The sequence below is a fragment of the Anguilla anguilla genome, chromosome 13 (genome assembly GCF_013347855.1).
Source record: "Anguilla anguilla isolate fAngAng1 chromosome 13, fAngAng1.pri, whole genome shotgun sequence".
Lineage (NCBI taxonomy): Eukaryota > Metazoa > Chordata > Actinopteri > Anguilliformes > Anguillidae > Anguilla > Anguilla anguilla.
The window spans coordinates 26,530,352-26,551,788 of NC_049213.1; the positions used below are offsets into that span (position 1 = coordinate 26,530,352).

The following is a 21,437-nucleotide window of genomic DNA, read 5'->3' on the forward strand; positions in this document are numbered from 1 at the left end:
ATGCAGATATGTCCCAATTAACAAGTGTAATTGAAGGAGGTCTAATTTTGACATTTAATTGAACCAGTGTTAACACACGTGCGGTGGGTATGCTTGATGTATGTCTCTCATTGTCGTGGTTGTGGTGAGGAGGTCATCGTTCTAGATTTTGCTTAGGTTTGTGGCATGGCATATTGCATTGTAGGTGGCATAAATCAGTCAATGCCACTGTGTCCTTCATCTTTCAGAACTCATTCATTGTTATGGAAATTGATAGGAAGCTGCTGTTAGATGTACTCTATGCTGTGTGTGAATCTGGTCTGTTGTTTTTTTGTGTAAATGTAATACATTTAAAATTTGGCGGCACCCTGAGGGAGTCAAAAATAGATGTAAGTCCTGCCCTTTGAAATGGACAAAAGCATAAAACAATCTACTGAATGCAGAATCTCCCTGCTGTCTTTATCAGTTACCAGCCTTTTAAACCTTTTATCAGTACCAAAGCAGGAGTGAGTCACTGGGTGCGCAAACTGTGGATCTGTATTAGTTCCAACAAATCTGATGTGATGCTTTGTCTTTCTTGTTTAATTCAAACTTTCTGATATTTTAGGCCAGAGTAATTTTGATCTCCATTTTATTAATTTATTAATTTATTTATTTAAAGCAGCATGTGATTGAAAGTCTAATTGTATTTTTGAAGTAAACTCCAGATCAGAATTATTTGGATCACAAATGGTATCTCAAATTCCAGTTCATAATCCAGATCAATCTGAAATATCTGATTGAGTTTTGGAAATCCAGTCTGGTGTTCTGTTGGGATGTGGCTTGGAACTCATCTGACTTTGAGAGCACAAGGAAAGCATAGGCAATACGTACACACACTGCATGCTCTCTAAAATACATCCGCATTCAGGCATATTTCATGCAGATTTGTGTGTTTGTGTGTGTCTGCCTCTCTGCATGTGTTTGTGTATGTGTGTGTGTGTGTGTGTATTTGTGTGTGTACGTGTGTATGTGTGTATGTGTGTGTGTGTGTGTGTGTGTGTATTTGTGTGTGTGTACATGTGTGCGTGTGTATGTGTGTGTGTGTGCACACGCTTGTGTAAAATAAGGAATGACTTGTATCTTATGGTATGTAATGTGACTTCACTGCTTAAATGGCCATGGACTGTAGCCCTGTCTTTTGTTCTCAGCTTAGAAACCAAGTCATGTATGTGTGCTGGTGAATTATAATAGATTCTCTGTTATCAGTTTTGCCCTCGTTCATGCTGAAAATATAAGAGGGGTTTGTGAGGTAGTAAAAACTTCATTTGTCTTGACGATTTTGGGCTTTCGGGGAGATCTGAAGCCCCAGACTGACATCACTGTCTTTGTATCTCATGCCTTTTATGAAACCTTTGTCTAGCAAATTCCCTTAGACTAGCATACTTTGCAGTCTTCAACACCATGCAATCTCTGTACATCACCTTTTGGAATAGTGTTATTTGGACCTCACTGTACCCTGTTAAAAATGTATCTGTTTCTAAGAACAAATGCTTGTTTTATATTCTCATATATTCTCTTCTGTGTATGGTAATATAACCCTCAGTGAGACTGTTAATAAAATTAAGGTTGTTTGCATATTCTTTTCAGAAGTGTATTGTGTGTGTGCGTGTGCGTGTGCGTGTGCGTGTGCGTGTGTGTGTGTTCTGAGCCGCGCTGTGCTGCTGGCAGTAATGTAGCTAAATCGAGCAGAGCTAGCTTCCTCAGGCTGTAGGCTTAAAGGCTGTTGACAGGCTTAGATGAACACCTCAGTTTTGTAATGACTGCTCAGCTCTCCGGTGCATGGAGTGGAGCAGTTGATGTGAAAGACGGGTGTGAAAAATTGTAGCCTTGAGATCATTTTAAGGATAATAATATGCAAAGAGAAATAAATAGATACATTTAAAACACACAGACATATTCTCTCTGCTGGCAGGCACTGGGAAAGAAGGAAGGTGTAAGGTGTAAGTGTTTAAACACAGAATGCTGCTGAACCATGCTGCTGGTGTGTAAGGACAGTTGATCTGCTCATGTAATCATCCATTCACTACTTAATGTTACTCACACTTAAATATTAATCATACACTGAAGCAGGGACACAGTCTGAGTGCAAAGTCATATATTAAGTAACACAGCACAGCAAGATACTGCCGTAACTGTTCATGTCTGCTCGCTTTAGAGCTTTTTAAGATGTAGACAGATGTAGTGATCTGGTTTTAGCTCAGCTTATTCAAATGTACATGTACAATGCGTGACCCCATCCAGAAGATAAATTTACTATTAATAATTGATATTACAACCTACCAGGACTGTCTGTTGCACATATACAGTACTTGAAGTTTTAATAAACATCACAGTGTATTAGACTTATGGACTAAGCATCGATGCATACATACACGTTAGTTCATGTATTCCTTTGATAGTTTTGCATGATCAACCAACCATAAAGAAAATTAACATACTGCATTATTATAGCGTTGTCATGCGTGGCCAAACTTAAAAAAAAAAAATCATAAAAGTCAGCTGATGTAATCTTAGCCGCCTACATGTATTATCTATGCTACTGTATTGCCAACACGTTTCTCTCTCCATTGCTGTACATTTTAATTGCTGTGGAAAATGGTGTTAATTCTGGAGGCTCCAGGTGTTCTTGGTTGTGCAGTGAACATTGTCCGTGGTGGCATCAGTACAGGTGGTAAATGCAAAGCGGCGATCATTAACGTGCTATCATCCATCATGCGGGTGTTAAGGAGGCGATCCAGGTGGCGTATGTTCAGTGTCTTCAGAATGATGGCCTCTCGTATACTCAGACCGGTAGGCCTCTCTCAGGTGTGTGCCAGACTGATGCACCCACACTCTGAGTTTGGGCAGCCAAAAGGATAAGGTCCATTAAGGGAATTATCGGCAGGCGGGTCAGTAGAAGCAGCCATCTGGATAGGTTTTAATTTATCACTTCATAAAAGGAATCTGTCCACACTGGATACTCCCCTCCACATACACACTCACTGTTTGTATTGTTTATTGTTCAAAAGCTGTACAGGTCTTGTAGCAATCATTGATTTTGTTTTGATGATTGCTGATACATGAAATTCATGAAAAATACAATAACTGGAAAAGTATCTCATATATATATTCTAAATGTACTGTAAAATGCAGCATTAGTTATATGATGTTTTTTTTCCCCCTCATGATAAAAAACGGTACATTTGAATCACAGTATTTCTTATAGTCTGGCCAATATATGTGAATAAATGCCTGTCATAACTGAAACTTTCATGATCTACTGTGCCCATTGGCTATGATAAATTATGAATGATAATTTATGTGTTATCTGACAAAGCTCTCATTCTGTTCCTGAAAAGTGTTTAAAACTTTAGAGAGCAATTTACATTTACAAATGGAAAAAAAACTCATTGTAAGAGAGAGAACAAAAATTACACACAATTCATAAAATGAATATGCAAGTCGATACTGAGAGAACACAAATACACAGCAATGCATCTGACTTGTGCCACACCTCTCCTCAGCCTCCCTGGAGAACAGCGTTCACACGCGTCAGGCACACCTGTACAGGATATGAGCTCTGTAAACAGGTGCGAGACAATTAACTCATTAACAGTCATGTAACACCTTGGCTTCTGTGCGCACGACAACAACAATCAACCCTGTCAGGAGTTCGAGTAATGGCAGAACTAATGAATATTGACAGGGTTGGAAATTAATTGTGCGATTCTGTTCGGTAGGGTAAAAATTGCACATAAACAGCATCACGTTTAATGCAATTATTAATATACTTACTCCGGTGGTAGGCCTGAAATTACGTTACATATAGCTTTGGGGTAAAATGTATTTTGTCAATTATTGTATTTCATTTTCTTGTGAAGATATTCATAGTGCCCATGCTTTGCCTTGCATTATTAGTATTTCACATGCGCAGTGCTGTATTTCTTGCGAATTAAGTGTAGAGAAAATGAATGTGTGGTAATCAGCCCAATGAGTTCTGAGTGCTCCGGTGTTTCACCATTGAATTCTGCACTGTTTCCCCAATCACAGCTCTGACTGATTATTTTTAGAGGGATGAAATTGCATCTATGTGGTGTTAAATGCAAAGATGTCCTGTGACTACAACCCTTTTCATATTTTCATTTTTTGTCAGGATATTTCTATGGTCCTCTTGATCTGAAATCCGATGAGGCTTTTCTTGTGCTAAGCATTTTTTATTATGATTTTATCTTGTCCCACAGAATACACCATTAAGTTTCATTTTGAAAGAATGCATCAGTGGTTTTTACTTGGAATCTGTTCTGTTTTTTTATTCTCACTTTTTTCTTGGAAATCGGATCATGCAAATGATGAAATATTATAGAAATCAATTCAGCGGTTGACGGAATGGTCCGTTTGTTAGATCTGTTGGAGGATGGATGCCAGTGCTCTGTAGCCACTCATAGGGATTAAGTGACCGTAGAGACAGCAGCACTAGGCACACTGACTTTCTATGTGTTGTTCTTACCCGTGCAGAAAAGGAAACATTCCTGGAGCCCTTCATTCTGAGAGACCTGCTGCCATCATCTCTGGGAAGCTACTACCGCTACACCGGCTCCCTCACCACCCCCCCCTGCAGCAAGATTGTGGAGTGGATTATCTTCCACCGACCTGTGTACCTGTCTTACCAACAGGTGAGCCTGGCCCACCCAGACACTTGACCCACTGTCTAAAGTAAATTGCCTAAACTAACATCCTCTACCTATAATCTATCTATTAAATCACTGACTCGAGGTCAATTGTTATTTTTTTAAATCTTAGTGTATTAAATATAATATTGAAATGGCTGTTCATATGGCTTATTCATGAGGGTTGATGTACTGTAATTGCAGTAAACAGCAAGGCTAAAATGATGAATCATGCTAGACAGCATAGCATATAGGGTTATCAGGTCATGAGGGCACTAGGGCTGTCAAAAAATATTCAAATTTCGAAAACTATTTGAAAATCTTTCTTTTTTTAAAGTTCGAACCTAAATTTGAGCATTCGAATATTAGTTTTGGATCCCGCGTATTGTAATTAACATGCAGGCTTTAATTTCATGTGGCGAATCATGTTCATGCACGCATTTCCTGTGCTAACGTTACTTCTTCTGTCAACAAAAGACGTTCTGCCCTGGACCCCCTAAACAGGGATTTCCTATAGACAATCATTTCCCGATGATTAATAAATTCCGATGTGTGGCAAATTACATCCACGTGAAAGTGCTTTATTCATTTGCGAATTAGGTTATAGAAACTGCAGGGGGCTCATTTATAAAATGAACTTGCGTGCATACGTCAAGTGAAGACCTGACGTAGAGCGACGACTGTTTCCACGGTCAAATCGAGTCATGTTGAAATTTTTTAAATTACTACTTTGACGTGATTTTCTATGCACGCGCCACACAGTTGATCTAAAATATGTTTTGTAAACAAGGCCCCAGATGTAGTAACCTAGTATTGAAGTTCACTGATGTCCTCTATTCTACTGCTCGCTCATGGAAAATAACGCGTAGGCCAGTTTAGAGGGAGCGTCACGTGCATATTGCGCCCGACAATAAGCGGCTTATTTTTGTGAATTATTGGCAAATGATATTTGAATATATTCGAATTCTAACTAATTACAGAAGCTAATATTCAAACTCAATTTCATGGCACTTTTGACAGCCTTAGAGGGCACCATTTTCTTTTCCATAGGGTTCAAAATGTGGTGAAGTTAATTTTATAATATGCCTGAATGCGTTGACTCAGGTTTCATCGGGAGGGGGCCACATGCACATTACTGATTTTGTTTTTATTTTTATTTTTTTATTTTTTGGGCGAGGTGGGTGAGAGATGGCGCTGTGGCATGCCGTGTCACCTAGCTTTTATTACACCGAATTTCATATTTCTGCACTGAAGCAAGGAGAGAGCTTCCAGGAAGGTGTGATCCTTAGAATCCACCGCCAGTCTGCATTCGATGGCAAATCAGCCATTAGCATTTTCTCTGCGTTTCCTTCAATGCTTGGGTTTAGTCACTCTTTTATATGCAAATTTATACGGAGAGGGCATTTCCCTTTATATTTAAATGGGTTTTTGCACATGGTGTATTTTTTTGTCTTGACCCTGCTTCAGAGATGTATATCTGAACTGACTGAATTCATATTTCATAAGCAAAGCTGTATATTTGAATTAACAGAATGTATTCCTCAAGGTGCTAAAATTAATCTGACACAATGCTGTCAGTTTACCCCGGTGTCACAGAGCATACTGATCAAATGTCATCCTCACCGTCACCGTAAATAATAGTGGAAATTCAGCACACAGGAAATTTCATTTCTAATCTCTTCATTTAGCATGCACAAACTCCTCTTCCCTTAAATGAGGTTTCAGGAAATCTGGTCTTGATAACATAATTCAGGTTGCAGAAAAAATTGGAGTGTATCTCGTCATCATGTCATAATTTAGGTTACAAGAAATCATTACCTGATCTCATCCCAGCGTGATATCGGGGACACAAACACAATTTAAAAATCCATAGCACATGCTGTCCAGAGCTATTTCTCTGCAGCTCTCAAAATAGTCTCTCTTTTTTTCCTTTTTATAAAATCACGATTTCTGCATTGCACCAGATAAGTGCGGTCAGTGCACATTTTGATAGCTCACCTGATGAGCAGGGCCGAATGCTGCGGACACTCAGATCATTTCTCAGGAAATGAGTAAGCAATTAAACACGCTTCTCGCCTTCTGCAGTGTGCTCCTGAGACAAATGCGTACCTTTGCTGTAATTAAAGCTTGGCTTCTGCAATCCGAAATTACATATCTGATGAAAAACCGGTGGGCTCTCTTTTAGTTTCTTTTTGAGGATGTGTTGATATGTAAGGTGCTTGTTTTTCTATCTGTGTAATGAATCTGTAGATTTCATTGTGGTGACAGTGATTGAACAGTACATGCCTGAATAATGTTGAAAATGCAGATTGAAGAGAGAAACCTTGCTGACTACATGACCTCTAAATATGTGTGTTCCCATACCCCAACAGGAGAAGAATTCTTTTTTGAAATTGTTGGAAAATGGCCTGTTTGTTCATTCTGAACTATTAAACCGATCACCCCCAAGTTAGCTGCTATAAATACTGATCTCATTCTTCTGAAATTACCTGAACAAGACTATTATCAGGACAGATATAGAAAATATTCAGACTGGGTTATCATTATGAAAAGTACTGGCTGTTAATTCATAGGCATGATTTGTCCTTTATAATTGATTGATAAGGCAGTGCTTTGTAATGGCCTACAAGTTGTTCAGAGTGCTGCTGTATTCATGTGCCTTTCCATCCTGTTGGCCATCTGTTCGTAATAGTCTCTGATGGAATAACATACAGTATGTCAGACTTGTGGATCAAACCTGACACTAATATTGTCCTTGCTTGTCCCCAGAACACTGTCAGTTTTATAGTCACAAGGGCAAAGGCCACAAAGTCTCTTGAGGATGTTGATTCAGAGACTCTGACTTGGACTTGGATTGATTCACGTTCACAAAAATTGCCCTTGCTGAAAAATCCATGGTTCATGGTGGATCTTGAAGCTTTTATTTATTTATTTATTTATTTATTACCTCCTCCAACGGTCATTCTGTCTGTCCGTTTGTCTGTGTGTTAGCCAGATGTCACCAAATGTTATGAACAAGTTGCATGAAACTGAATAAGCTTTCATGATGATTGGCCAAAGGGGGCATGGCAGTAGGCGTGGCTTTCACAAAAAGGCATACAACTTTCAGACGGATTCACATGAAACCTTGTATGCCTGTCTGAGAGGCAAACCCTATATTATTGTCCCAATCAAACAAAATGGGGGTGCTGGGGAGCTAATTTCCAACCACTGAACAAATACAAGTATAGTGCTAATTGGCCACGTGGTATTGCCATAACAGACAAAATTGTTTAAGAGTAGCTAGAAATTAACATGGTATATTTCATGCCTGATTTGAGATGCAGTGATGAAAATGAATGCATCTCCTGAAGGGCATGGAAGAAATTATTACCTTTTGTTGAATATTGCATATGTGGAACTGGCATTTGACAAATGCATAGTATGGTGGAGGTACAGTATGAGTGCCATCTTCTAGTTTATTTATTAGATTTGCAACAACGAAATCGGCACTTTTTTTGTACATACATTTTTTTCTGTTTCCTATTGAGTTTAAAAAAAAAAGTATCAAGAATCCTAGCTAACATGAAAGGCTTCAAGAACACTGGATAACATTCCATTTGTTGTAACCTGATGGCACTATTGTCCAAAACCTTGCACAGACAACATGTATACACTGATAACATGGTACTTGTAGCTGATCCTTTGATAATTATCATTTAGTTGTGGAAAAATATTTTAGAAAGACAATCTAACATTAATGAAATAGTAATTAACAATAATTAAATAGTAAATACTAGGCTGACAATTGATACAAATAATGCAACTTTAAATAATAGAAGAACCTTTAAATATAAGTATTGAAGTGAAAGATTAATTTTGGATGAACCAAGTTTCTATACAATATTTATATGGATGACCGTGCCCAATTCAATTCCTTTTTAAATTGGCAGCAATATCGAATAACATTCTGCGAGTATCTGTGTCCTGTTCATTGTGATATTTACCCTAAATAATACCTTGTGGAAACTGTTAAATAAATTGTTAGTTGGGATCAAGGTTACTGTGTTTCCTGTTAATGTTTTTTTTCTTTTCCAAATTACAATTTTCATATTACTTTTACATTTGAAATGATCTCCACCTACCTTCTATATCTTGTCCATTAGACATTCATTAAACTTCTTTACATAATAATGACCTTATTACCTCAGTGGTATTGTAGCTGCAAGTATTCTAATTCCAATTTCTGTATGTTGCTTTTATTAGATATGTATAGAATATTCCACACTCCTTGTATCGAGTCTGTTATTTGCATTCAGGATGGTATCATCCCTCAACAAAGATGTTTTATTTCTAGTCTGACAGGAAATTGTGGCCTGTGGTGCCTGTTGTTTCAGTCTAACCAAGTTTTAACAGCCATTTTCCATCAAAGCGACATGTTTAAGTCTAAATAAATTCACAAAATCTTAAGAATCAATATATGAAAAAGGCAAGTAATATATTCAGTCTTTTAAATAATATTTATCGATGCTACATTAGCAGAGAAGACGCACAGGCATTTGTATTTTTTGTGGTTCGGCAAAATATGAATTTCCCACTGGAGGTGGCACTCCAATGAAATGATCCCACGTCCCCACCAGAGAGTGTGTAAGATAGCTTTATGTTAGTGATTTTGAACATCTCATTAATCTGCATGCGGAAATGAAGACTTCCAGACATGCGAATGAGTTTGAGGTTAACCAAAATGTGAATCTCTCTCTCTCTCTCTCTCTCTCTCTCTCTCTCTCTCACTCTCTCTCTCTCTCTCTCCCCCTCTCTCTCCCTCCCTCCCTCCCTCCCTCTCCCTCAGTTCAGGCTTTTGTTCTTGATCAGTCTAGGAAGTAGGTCATTGATAGTGACAGACATAGCTTTCGGGGGGCTTTTAGAGTAGATCGATGTTCATCTACTCTGCCATGACAACCAGCTGAAAATGGTTCCATTTGTAACACCTGGAACGTTCTGACATCTCCCACCAAATTGTATGCGTTAGTCTGTTCTTTTGTTTGCTTTCTGTTTTTCGTTAAAACACTGAAGCACTGAACATCCTGTGCATATAACACAAAGAGAGAATTCCCTTATTCACATCGAGAAAGATTTCACTTAGAATAAGCATTATATTTTTAATGGGGGTGGTGGAGGCGTTTACCCTGGAGGGGACTAACACATTTGGTTCTGATTTAGATTTTATTTATTTCTTTTTTTTAAACCCCACACCATGATTGAAATTCACTGTTGATAAAACATTGGCAGACATTGGACAGGCTTGTTTGAGGCAATGTTGATAGTTTTTATGTTTAATGTTCAATTGAATATTGGGAAAGAGTATGCATAGTTCTTTATCCAGGTGTTAATGGGTTCTAATCCCAGATGGGGCATTGCCATGGGACATTAAGCAAGGTGTTTAACCCGTAGGTCTTCTGCAAAGTGTCCAGCTGTACCCATGAATTCACCCAAATCTCATGGTTCTCGTATGCTGGAGCTTTTCAGTCTCATTAAAAATTCAGCCTTTTGAAGAAGTGGTTACCTGGTGCTGACATCTCTGAGAGTAGCTGCTCTTTTCTTTTACAAATTTGTTTCTTTAAAAATTCTAAAATTACTTGTGTGGTGCCAGGCTGCACAAGTGGCAATTCCTCAGAGCGACTTGCAGGATTTTGGCCTTGATTTTAAATCAAGATTTGTCCTGAAAACTCATGATTATATTCAATTGATAGTTCGTGTAATTGTGTTTGTGAACTACAGGGATGAACACTTCAATTTCTTTTTAAATCAAAGGTAAATTTTTGATTGAGTCAAGGTGTATGTCTTGTAATAAGGTGATGCAACAGTACATTACCTGAATATATTGAACAAATGGATCTCATTGCATATGCTTAGGATATAAATAATACACTAAGGTAGTGTCTGATGCACTGAATCCAAAGCAAAAATATGATTAAGCTTGAGTCAAATGCTGATCCAAGAACAAACAAGAGTTTAAAAAAAAGATGAGCACTGTTTAGTTATAAGGTTGCCATGGCACTTGAAAGATGACACACAGTCACTATTTATAGGAGTGCAATGAAAATATGTTTTTAGAAATGCCTTTATATTAAAGTGTGTGCATGGTTACAGGAGTATTGATGACCAGCAACATCTGGGCGCATCTTTATACGTATGTTCCTCCCAGTGTGGTATTTTTTAGGATAAGGGACAGTGTTGCTGTCTTGTCATACATCCTAGCTTCTGACCAAATCAGAACACACATACTAAACAGAATATGAATCACACATACAGAATGCAGAAGTAGCATGATGGGAGACGGGTGAAATTTTGGTAAATTCATAAAAACATGAATTTACATGAATTTAAATTGATAACAGGTAAAAAATAAATAAAGAAATACATAAAAAAACACAAGCTGTTGTTCACACTTCTAGAAGAGTGGCTCCCTAGCACAACATTGGACATTCAGCTGGAGATAGTGTCCACGGCCTGCAGTAGTGTTTCAGCAAGCTGAGTCTGTCCCCGCTATCAGAAAGACAATACACATACATGTGGACACACGCACGACCGCACGCACCCACACACACACGCACACGCATGCACGCGCACACGCTCACCGGAGGACCTGTGAAACTATTACAACTTTGAGTGTCCTCAATAAGCCAGCTCTGCAGCCTGCAGAAATGGACAGTGAAGTGTTTTCACCAGTAACCATGCAAACTGCTCATCTGGTCTCAAACACAAACAACAAAGGAAAAACACTCTCAGACAACTCATTTTGCTGTGGGCACTTTTCACCACACCTATCTATATATTTGTTTTTCAATTAAGTTTGTTGTCATCCAGTTTTTTTTTCCAGTTAAGTTATTCTTTCATCTGTGGGCAATACAAATTCTGACAATACAGATATTCATGAAACACTCCTGAACTTACATTTGGGGACATTTGTTGCCATCAGCTCTGCATTGTCTTCATTGTTGTTTGCCCTCATCCAGTTTTTCTATTCATTTTTCTACAAAAATGTGGAGAGTACAACCATGGTCATGGAAGGCTTGTATTTTTTGTATTCAGACCTTCAGATAGCTCATTTCTGTGATGGAGTGCAAAACAGCTGTTCTTGTTTTTGTATTGCCCTTGTGCACATTCTGATTAGTTTGGATTTGGATCACTGTGATTTATCCACGGCAGGTCATTGCAGGTACACTTATATATTCACGTATTTACTCCATTAAATCTCATGTCATGTTTTGTTCATATTGTTTGGTCCAGTATTCTCTGTTTGACAATAGATAGACTGGTACTGTAGATAGATAGATAGATAGATAGATAGATAGGTAGATAGTGGTGCAGCCTCTCTTCCTCTTCTTAGGAGGATTGCTGGGTACGGTACAGGTATAGTAGTTGTGTGGGGACTTCCTGTTCCTCTGGCTTCCTGACATGGGCGTGGCTCTCTCTCCTTCTCCCCTCAGCTGGAGGCCTTCTACTCCATCTTCACCACAGAGCAGCAGGACCACGTCAAATCGGTGGAGTACCTCAGAAACAACTTCCGCCCGCAGCAGAGCCTGGACGACAGGGTGGTCTTCAAATCCGCCGTCAAGGACGCCTGGATCCCAGATTTCACCGATAGCCTGGGGAATCCCTACGGCACGGAGTCATCCAAAGGTGCCTTTCACATACCTGTCTATTCCCTCTGAGAAGTTCTAAGCATATCTGTGCCTTTTGTCGGTCTTAGCAGTGGATGCATGGACGGGCTGTTGGGCCCTGGAGTATCGGTGTGGGCTGCAGTAGGGAGTGTCAATCACAGAGACAGACATGTGTCTAGAAGATTGTTTGCGTTGATCTCGGTGGGGGCAGTATTATTGTAAAACATGAGCTAAATGAAGGCATTCTAACAAGCCTCAATGTCTGCTAAACAAAATGAGTCACTGTTGATAGGGACGATAACACGTCATTCCTCACCGTGTATACTCTGTACCTTGACACTGCGTATACACTGTGTTATCCCACGCTGCATATACTGTTATCACACTGTGTATACTCTACGCATTTAAATACTGTATACACTGTGTAATCCTGTACTCTATGTCAATCCGCACTGTGTGTGTTGAAATGTCATGCTGTGCCTCTCATGAAGACCGCATGGTGTGCTGTGCTTTTGAGTGTAGCCTTTGCACAGTACAAAGAACAAATTGAAAATTAAAAATGAAATGTGATAAAGGGGGAGTGCAAGGGATGCCCGTGAAAAGCTGGAGGCACATTTCCTGTGAGAGGGACTGTCAGGTAGGCAGGCGTATGGGATGGATGAGCGGGAAAATAACAAGCTGGAGACAGGCGCCATAATGACAGGCTTTCAGGGACAGCTTGTCATACCTCCTCACTCCACGCACCCCTCTCACACCTCCGCCTACCCCTCCGCACACCTCGGCTTTGCGTCCGGTGATGTCATCATTACGGGACGAATCTCTGCACCAGTGTTGACAGCATCGCCGTTTCATTCACCGTTCAAAAACACGTCGGGCGCAGACGAGAGATCCGCCGCTGCCGTCGCCCATTTCAGCGGGGCGGCGAACGCGAACGCCGCTGGAATCACCATAGCGACACCGGAAAGCCGCGCTCTGCTCGCAGGCCTGCTTATGCAACGCTCCAGCGTCACACTTGACAAATGATACAATTCCATCAAATCAAGCGCGTGCGCCTTTGTGTAAGAAAGCCCTGCTGGAAAAGGCAAGGCTGCTTTTACATACCGTTACCCACTCCGCAGGAATTAATTGCGCTCTGCTCTCAGCTCACCCCCTGTAACCTTGAGAGAAAAGGGGGGGAAAAAGACAAAAAGGCATAACCGATGACTGCCTTTGCCCAGGCCTCTCAGATCATAAATTACAATTATTGTTGCTCTGGTCTCAAAGGTTGACCGAATAATAGAAGCCAAATCTAAACAATCAGTGTGACGTGGGTAATGAAGTCCTGCAGGAGATCTCCCCCTCGCCATTAGAATTAATACCAGCCACCCTGTGTTAACCGAGTGAGCCAAAATAAAATGCTGATGAGATCATGTTTTTCTGTACATTGAATGATAGTTTTAATTTTAGCTAAAAGAATTGATTGGTAGATACAGTACATAGACAATGTTCCAAGCCTCCCCCCCCCCCCCCCGAACAGTGATGAAGCAGGATCAACGTAAATTGAGAGCAAAGGGTGTAATCATTAATATTCCTTCTAAAAATAGGCCAATATAAATGAAGCCGGCGGGGTGAAATTGCTTTTGTGGCATTTGCTGGTGTGGATTAGACCATAACTGATATGGTTACAGAACTGTTTGAAAAACAAAGCCGGCAGAAGTGGGGGGTGAGGAGCCAGCGAGTGGGCGTGGGCGTGGCCTGTGGGTGGCAGGAGTTGCTTAGAGGGATTGCAGTCTGTCCCCAGATTAATTGAAGCCTACAATACAAAACATTAGGTTGCCGTGCCTTGGGCTCGTTCCACACAAGGGGAAGCATTCCAGAACAAAAGTTACCTATGGGCATGCATAGCGCCTTATGATTATTGTCATTATGGCTTTTAATAGCCGTAATTATGATTTGCCTGCCTGAGCCATATCCTAAATTAAGCCTGGACTTTCCACAGTTATAGTAGCAGGGACACGTTTTTTCACGGGCAGTAAATAGTCTACCAAACCCCCCGATTTCAGGACTTTTGAAGGAGCAAAACATTACTCTATTGCAAGGTTCCTGATCCCATTAACATATTGTCCTCTGGCTTTGACAAATGAACAAATTACACACGTAATTCGTATTACAATGGAAATTATCAGGCTATGCTGACATTGTAGCTGGAAGGTGGTCACAGTAAATTCCGGTTTATTGGAAACAAGAAAAAAGAGGCCGTTCTTATTCAATGCCCAGTGAAGTCGTTGTGAGAGTGTGACGGCGTGTTTGGGCGCCACGGCGATTAAATGGACTGCTATTAAAACGGTCTTAATTCTCCGGGAGAAGGCTCGCACGTCCCCCAGCTAAACAGTGTGCACAGGTGGCTCTCTCTCTCTCTCTCTCTCTCTCTCTCTCTCTCACCCACGCGCGCCCCCTCTCCTCCGCTTCCTCTCTGTTCTCTTTAACGTGGCGCTGTGTTAAGGTAGCCTGGGGCCGGCGGCTCTTTAATACAAAGTGCCTCATCTCTGAAGAGCCCGGCGCTCTTCGGCCCCTGAACCCGCGGCGCACGGCGGGAGGATTACGCCCTCCTCGGTCACGTGCGCTCTCAGTGTCACCCCCCCCCGCGCCGCCGCCCGCCCGCCCCCCAGCCCCAGCCCCAGCCCCAGCCCCAGCCCACCCCCCAGCCCCAGCCCCAGCCCCAGCCCCACCCCTGCTCTGTTCTATCGCTCACCGCCTCTGTCCCCGGGCTCCCAGGCGGCCGCGGCGTCCCCAGGCCGGGCCCGCTGCGAGAGCCAGCCGATGGCGGGAATGAATGGGCCGTGTGTAGTTTTCTGAAAGTTGCCACAACCCATCCATCACCGTGAGGGGGCTGAGGGGGCTGCTGGGTGGAAGGAGCTTATTTAGAGCTCGGGCAGAGGAAATGCCCGTGCCTGCTGGGAGTGGGGACGTCCTAAACCGGGCGCCGACTGTTCCGTATGATCAGCGTCTGTCGCACCTGCTCACTCTCTCTTTTTCCCGCTCTCTCCCACTCCTCGTCTCGCTCTCCCTTTCCCTCGCACTCTCTCTTGCCGTCCCTCCTTCCGTTTCACTTTCTCCGTCTCCCACCCGTTTTCTCTTATGGCCACTGCGCCTCCTCTGTATTCCTGTCCTTCCCCCCCACCCTTACTCTCTCCATCCCTATTTTATTCATTACTTCTTTCTCCACTCCTCCGTCCCTTCATTCTCCTAGCTCATTCCTTATTTCTGAGATTGGGGCACAGGTCATATCATGCCCTCCATCTCAGAGACTGCGTTATCAATATATATTCGCTGAGGAAGGAGCTAGACGCAGCATTTTTAATGCAGAAGCAATGTCCATAATATTAATGTAGTTATTCTGTTTTTCAAATTGTTATTTGTATTGCTGGACCTACTGTAGAACAAAATGAGATGCTGGCATTGTTGTAGTTGACACTAAAGTAGCAAGAAAAGTGATGCATCCCATTGTTTCGGGTGCTGGGAAGAGACTTATGCTTATGAGGGGTGAAAGGATTTCAATCTGACTTCCTGTAAAATTAAACCGGGTTAAGATTCCAGCAGTTTATTTGCATTACTGACATGCTCAATGATTAAACACCTTCTGCTTTTGAGATTACCGAGGGCTTGGAAGCAGCCGTGTATGGAAATGATGTAATGCTAACTGGAGCGCAAAGCTGCCCTTGCCTGGAGTTACAGGGCCATCTAGTGTCCGTGTACGTTACTGCAACGGCTGTCTCCTGAGAATATACTGGAGCTCAGATACCAACTCGCTGAAATGAACCAAAACAGCTTAATGAAAGGCCCAAAGGCAGAAATATATGAGCTAATACATTATTTTATCCCCTGTGATAAGTCAGCATCAGGTGCTATGACATAAAATCAATTTTTTCCACAGTTTGCGATCCGCACGGTGCCTTATTCGGGATCAAACACTCCGGGCGAGAATCGTAGAGCTTGTCCGCAGCAATAATGCCGGTATTCTCTTTGTTTACATGCGCGGTCTCTGAGCATTTGAGTGAATGCCTTTGAATCCATCACTGCTGCTGCTTGTTATGGATGAGCCTGGGAGCTTTAAGCAGTGTTTGTGTGCTGTGATATTTTGATATTCTTACTAATGAAGGGTGGGAGGGGTGGGGGAAGAGCTGGGCTTGCATATCGAGGAGTGTTGTTTCACACACTTGCAGGTTAGGCACTGCATTTGTGCCCTTGAGCAAGGTTTTCAAACCAATTTTTATTTATGTATTTATTTATTTATTTAATTATTTATTTATTTTTCAGTAAATATCTGTATAAACCATGAAATATGAACTCTGTAATTCACTCTGAATTTGGGTGTTGGTGAATCCTCAATGCTGCTGCAAAGCCTTATCATCATAGTTGTGATGCCTCCTTATTTTCCCATAATTCTCCTCTCCAGTATGCAGCAGTGCTCCGTTCAACATGAAGGTGCAGCCCCTGAACAGGACAGCGTTGGTGGTGAGGTGGACCAGGCCTGACGTCATTTACCATCCTCCCATCATCAACTTCATGATCTCCTACAGCTGGACCAAGAACGAAGAGTCCTACGAAAAGACTTTCATCAAAGACAGCAACCAGGAACTGGTGAGGCCCTGCCCACTCACTGTTCCAGACACTCTGATTGGTTCTGGTGTCCATCGCTCAGACCCACTCACAACTGTCCAGGCCCTTTTATATCTGGTTGTGCACTGAATGGGTCCAATGATGGCAGCATTGCCAGACACATTTGCTGGTAACAGGCTTGTTGACTCATTGAGCACCTGTTTCTGAGAGTATCAGCAGTTTCCTTGCTCCGATACTAAACACATTCAGAAGGAACGGGTTGTGAAGCCGCGAAGAAAGGGCTGGCTGGCTGCTCCTCGGGGTAAAAGCATTTCATTTGGAAGCAAAGTGACCTTTCATACCGCAGGCAGTTTTTCTACCCAAACTTGGTGTTAGCATTATAATATCTGTCTGAGGCAACACCGGCCCCTCGCTGTTTAAAAGGGGAGATGAAACTTTAAATACCCAAGGTTCCCTCCTGCATATGTATTCAACGGAGGCCCTGGAGTTGATGAGGTGCATAATTCCAGATTCGGGGGAAGACCCGGGAGGCCAGGGAGCCGCTTCCCCGCGACTCACCTCCCCTCCCTGTCCCTCCCGCGCGCGGGCCTGCCTCCCGCGCAATCAGTAATGGAATCACATTTCTCCTCCACGCTGCGTGGGGAGCTGCGTTCTTCTTCCTCGTCACCCCCCCACCCCCCCACCCCCCTCCCCCTTTTTCTTTTGTCACTTCATTTCCATTTTTATTTTCAATTTCCTCCCAAGGCATTGTTATCTGGGTCACATTAGGGACTGGCAGGCTTTATGAAATCACCGCCGCATCGATGGGGAAGGCAACGCAGACCTCCATGTTCCACAGCCTCCCTCTTGTAATAACTGGCCGTTCTTGGAAAGATCCTTAACGAAATTAAACCGAATGGAACTTGCATAAATCAGAGAGGGGGACAGCAGACACAGAACTAATGCCATTACTTAATGTAAGATTTACTTGTGCTCCAGGCCTCGCCGATGAATGGATTCCCTGGATGTAAATTATGATAATAGCATTTCTTCATGCATTTAGTATTGTACTGAATCTCGGCGGTGCCACAGAGGGATAATTCATCGGGCTTGAGATGCATCATCCGTAAAAAGACAAGGAAAAAGGAGACATTAAAACAGACAAGTGATGCGTTTCGGTAACTGATTCAAACGAGTGAAGATGCGGGTGACATCTTAACGACAGACATTTTTATGCGTCACACCTGTTTGTACTCCAGTAAAACCCAGAGAGAGCCAATATAACATTTTCTCAGCAGAATGTAAGGCACCGTTTGCATCAGTGAGCCTGTGAATATGAGGCGCCTGTGCAGAAATGCTCTTGTAAAATCTGTAGTATTGTAGTATTAAAAGCGGTGTTCCAGTTTTTCATTGAATAACCCACATTTTGGATAATGTGAATGCATGCATATTATTTTCATAAAATGACAAAGAAATGAAGCCGGGTTGATATGTACCATCTGCTACTCCCGATGTGCTGTGCAACACATCACTTATATCGCACCTCTGCTTCTCTGAAATCTGGTGTGACCTCCAACCACACGGTATGGGGAAAATGAGCTTGCACTGAGATGCTAATTAGCTGCAGGAGAGCGTCGGAGGGTGTGAAAGCAAGAGGTTGGGTGATCTCTTCGCTCCCGCCGCTCTCCGACCTTTGACCTCTGTGGGGGCGGTCAGCCTGTCGGAGTTATCTGATTTCTGAGTTTTATCCCCTGCACGGTCCCAGGGGCACCTCCCACCTCCCGTAGGGTGGCATGGATCGATGTGCAGCCGGCTGCGTGTCTGCGAGCGGCTAATTTCTGTCACGCAATAGCAACGCCGATGGCACAGAGAAAGCCTCAGCTCCGCCCCCCCCCCCCGGCCCCCGTTTTTCCCCTGATCCCAGCTGGGCGTGGTCGATAAGGAAGGCAGGAGAGACAGCCCTCTGCGGGGGGCTGTGAAACAGATGCAGGGCCCTAACGCTGCACTTCTCCCCCAGGAGGCCGTCATCACGCCCGTGTCTCCCGACGTCCTCTACCTGTTCAGGGTCCAGGCCGTGTGCCGCAGCGACATGCGCAGTGACTTCAGCCAGAGCATGCTCTTCAGGGGTGAGTCTCTGTCCCCTCCCTCGCCCTCTTTCCTTCTCCCCCTCCCCCATTCTCTCCCCCCCCCCCCTTACTTTATTATCCCTCCTCTCTGTCTCTCGATCGCTCTCTCTCTCTTTGACTCAACCTCCCTCTCTCTCTCGCTCTGTTTCTCTTGCTCTTTCTGGCTCTCTCGCTGTTGCTCTCTCTGTCTCTCCTTCTACGAGGTGGAGAACCAAATTTTCAGAACTAACAAACAGAGTAGAGGGCCAGCAAATCCGTCCCCGCAGAAATAGGAGCACTACCATTTACATTTGGTAATGCGCTGCAGAAAATGAATGGGGCTGTTTATCACACATGGACCAAGTATTTTCTAATAATCCCTCTCTCCCTGGCCGTGCATACACTGTCACCATGCTTACTGTACAAAGTAGGCGAGGTAATTTACCCAGCAGGGTGAAAAATAATCATTACATTTGACACGGTGGGGTGCAAATAAATATAGGAAAATTGCCCTGGTTTTTACCTTTGCTTCAGGTTTAATGGTTTTCATTTACCGGGACTGCTGTGAGACCACGGTATTATTTGACTTTATATAGATTTCCCTGCTCCACCTCTTGCATTTGATCGTTTTTTTTTTTATTCCTTAAATGGCTCTTAATTTAAATGGTGTGCTTTCATCACAATTTAACTGCAAGTGAAAATGTGGTTTGTTATTACAGCGAACACCACCAGGATATTCGAGGGAACAAGAATAGTGAAAACTGGAATGGTATGCCGATTCACATGTAATACTCCTAGTGGCCAACAGATGACAGTATTATTACTTTTGCTATCACAGTAGCTGAAAACACAATTTTTTAGACACCAAAATGTCATCAGCGAGTGTCCATAACTTTTGCATTTCAGTGTTTTTTTAATTATATTTTGTACATAATATGATATTTTCACCTTCAGTTGCACAATACGATGACTAAAATCGTATCAGCTGTATTACAAATTGATTGAACATACTGAATAGTTCTGTAATTATTGTTTTTATGGTGTTTTGCAAGAATATTTTTAGAAAAAATTAAGAGAAAGCAATTTAAAGGTCTCATTAGGCTCAGTGTACATATATCATCAACATTTTTTTTTTCAAACATGTGACTAAATTACAATGCAGCATGTCTAAATAAAAAATATTTAAAATATATTTTTAAATTAAATCCATAACATTTTCCCAGTACAGGCAGTCTTATTTTTCTGATTCATCATTTAATATATTTTAGACATGATGTCCTAATGTAAGACAAATACTTATGTCTCTCATTATCATTCAAAGAAGGAAGTTGGATGCAGCATGATAAGAACCGAGTTCTGTCTCCTACAGCCCACAGCATCTCCTGCGTCCTCAGCAGACATGGCTCCCATCAGCTCAGGCTCCTCCACATGGACGTCCTCCGGCCTCCCTTTCTCCTTTGTCTCCATGGCGACGGGCATCGGGCCGTCCTCCAGCGGCAGCCAGGCCACGGTGGCGTCTGTGGTAACCAGCACCCTCCTGGCGGGACTGGGGTTCAGCGGGGGGGTCATCTCCTCCTTCCCCAGCTCCGTATGGCCCACGCGGACCCCCCCCTCCAGCTCCGCCTCCACCCGTCAGCCGGCCAAGCCCGTGGCCCCCACGGCCGAGCCCGCCACCGCCCAGGGCTCTGAGGGTGACGCCGTCCCCAAAGACAGCGAGGGTGCGGAGGACGGCGAGAAGGGCGGCAAAGGCGAGGGAGAGGAGGGGGAGAGAGAGGGAGATGAGGAAGAGGAAGAGGAAGAGGGAGAGGAGGTGAAAGAGAAAAAAGCCACTCCGGATGAAGTGGAAACTCAGGACAACAGCACGGTGGCCAAAGAGCCACCAACTGCAGCCCCAGACTCCACGGCTAAAGAGAAAGGACAAGAAAACGACAAGCCGGAACCCAGAACAACGCCCTCTAGTGCCACGGAGGACCAACTGATCACGGGCTCAACGGAGTTGGGCACAGTGGTCCCTACTCGGGATTTGGGGAATGACACTTTGGAGATACAGGCTCCAGGCAGCCCCACCCTGACTACCAAACTCAGCGGAGAGGAAAAGAGCCACTGGCCTTTCTCCATCCACACAGGTGAGGAGACGTCCTGCGCATGTCACATTGCGATAAAGAGCTTGTCACAGCACCACTGTCACCGCACCGTGTCAGGAAATGGAAGATAAGTGACTTGCCGATTTGACCTTACACGGGCGGCTTAACTCTCCCCGTTTCGCCCCCACTTTGTGGTATTATGGGTCATGAAGCTTTTCCTCTCTTCTGTCCCGGGCCATTAGCTTCCGTGCGGCATCGTGACGGCTGGATTAAAATTAGGTCGCCGCCAAAGTGGAGGCGCTACTCTCCCCTGCCTCCGTGCTGCAGTATCGTTCTCAATAGGGTTTTTACGTCCCGGTA

General features: G+C 43.1%; 1 protein-coding gene across 1 annotated transcript in view; it reads left to right on the forward strand.

Annotated features, from left to right (window-relative positions):
- Positions 1–21,437, forward strand: part of ptprga (protein tyrosine phosphatase receptor type Ga) — a 200,072-nt gene that overhangs the window by 143,680 nt on the left and 34,955 nt on the right. Inside the window, exons 7-12 of the mRNA XM_035389363.1 lie at positions 4,516–4,673; positions 12,137–12,329; positions 16,746–16,930; positions 18,906–19,014; positions 19,713–19,762; positions 20,363–21,119. Of these exons, the coding sequence (XP_035245254.1) occupies positions 4,516–4,673; positions 12,137–12,329; positions 16,746–16,930; positions 18,906–19,014; positions 19,713–19,762; positions 20,363–21,119 (1,452 nt within the window). The remainder of the gene's footprint in view (positions 1–4,515; positions 4,674–12,136; positions 12,330–16,745; positions 16,931–18,905; positions 19,015–19,712; positions 19,763–20,362; positions 21,120–21,437) is intronic.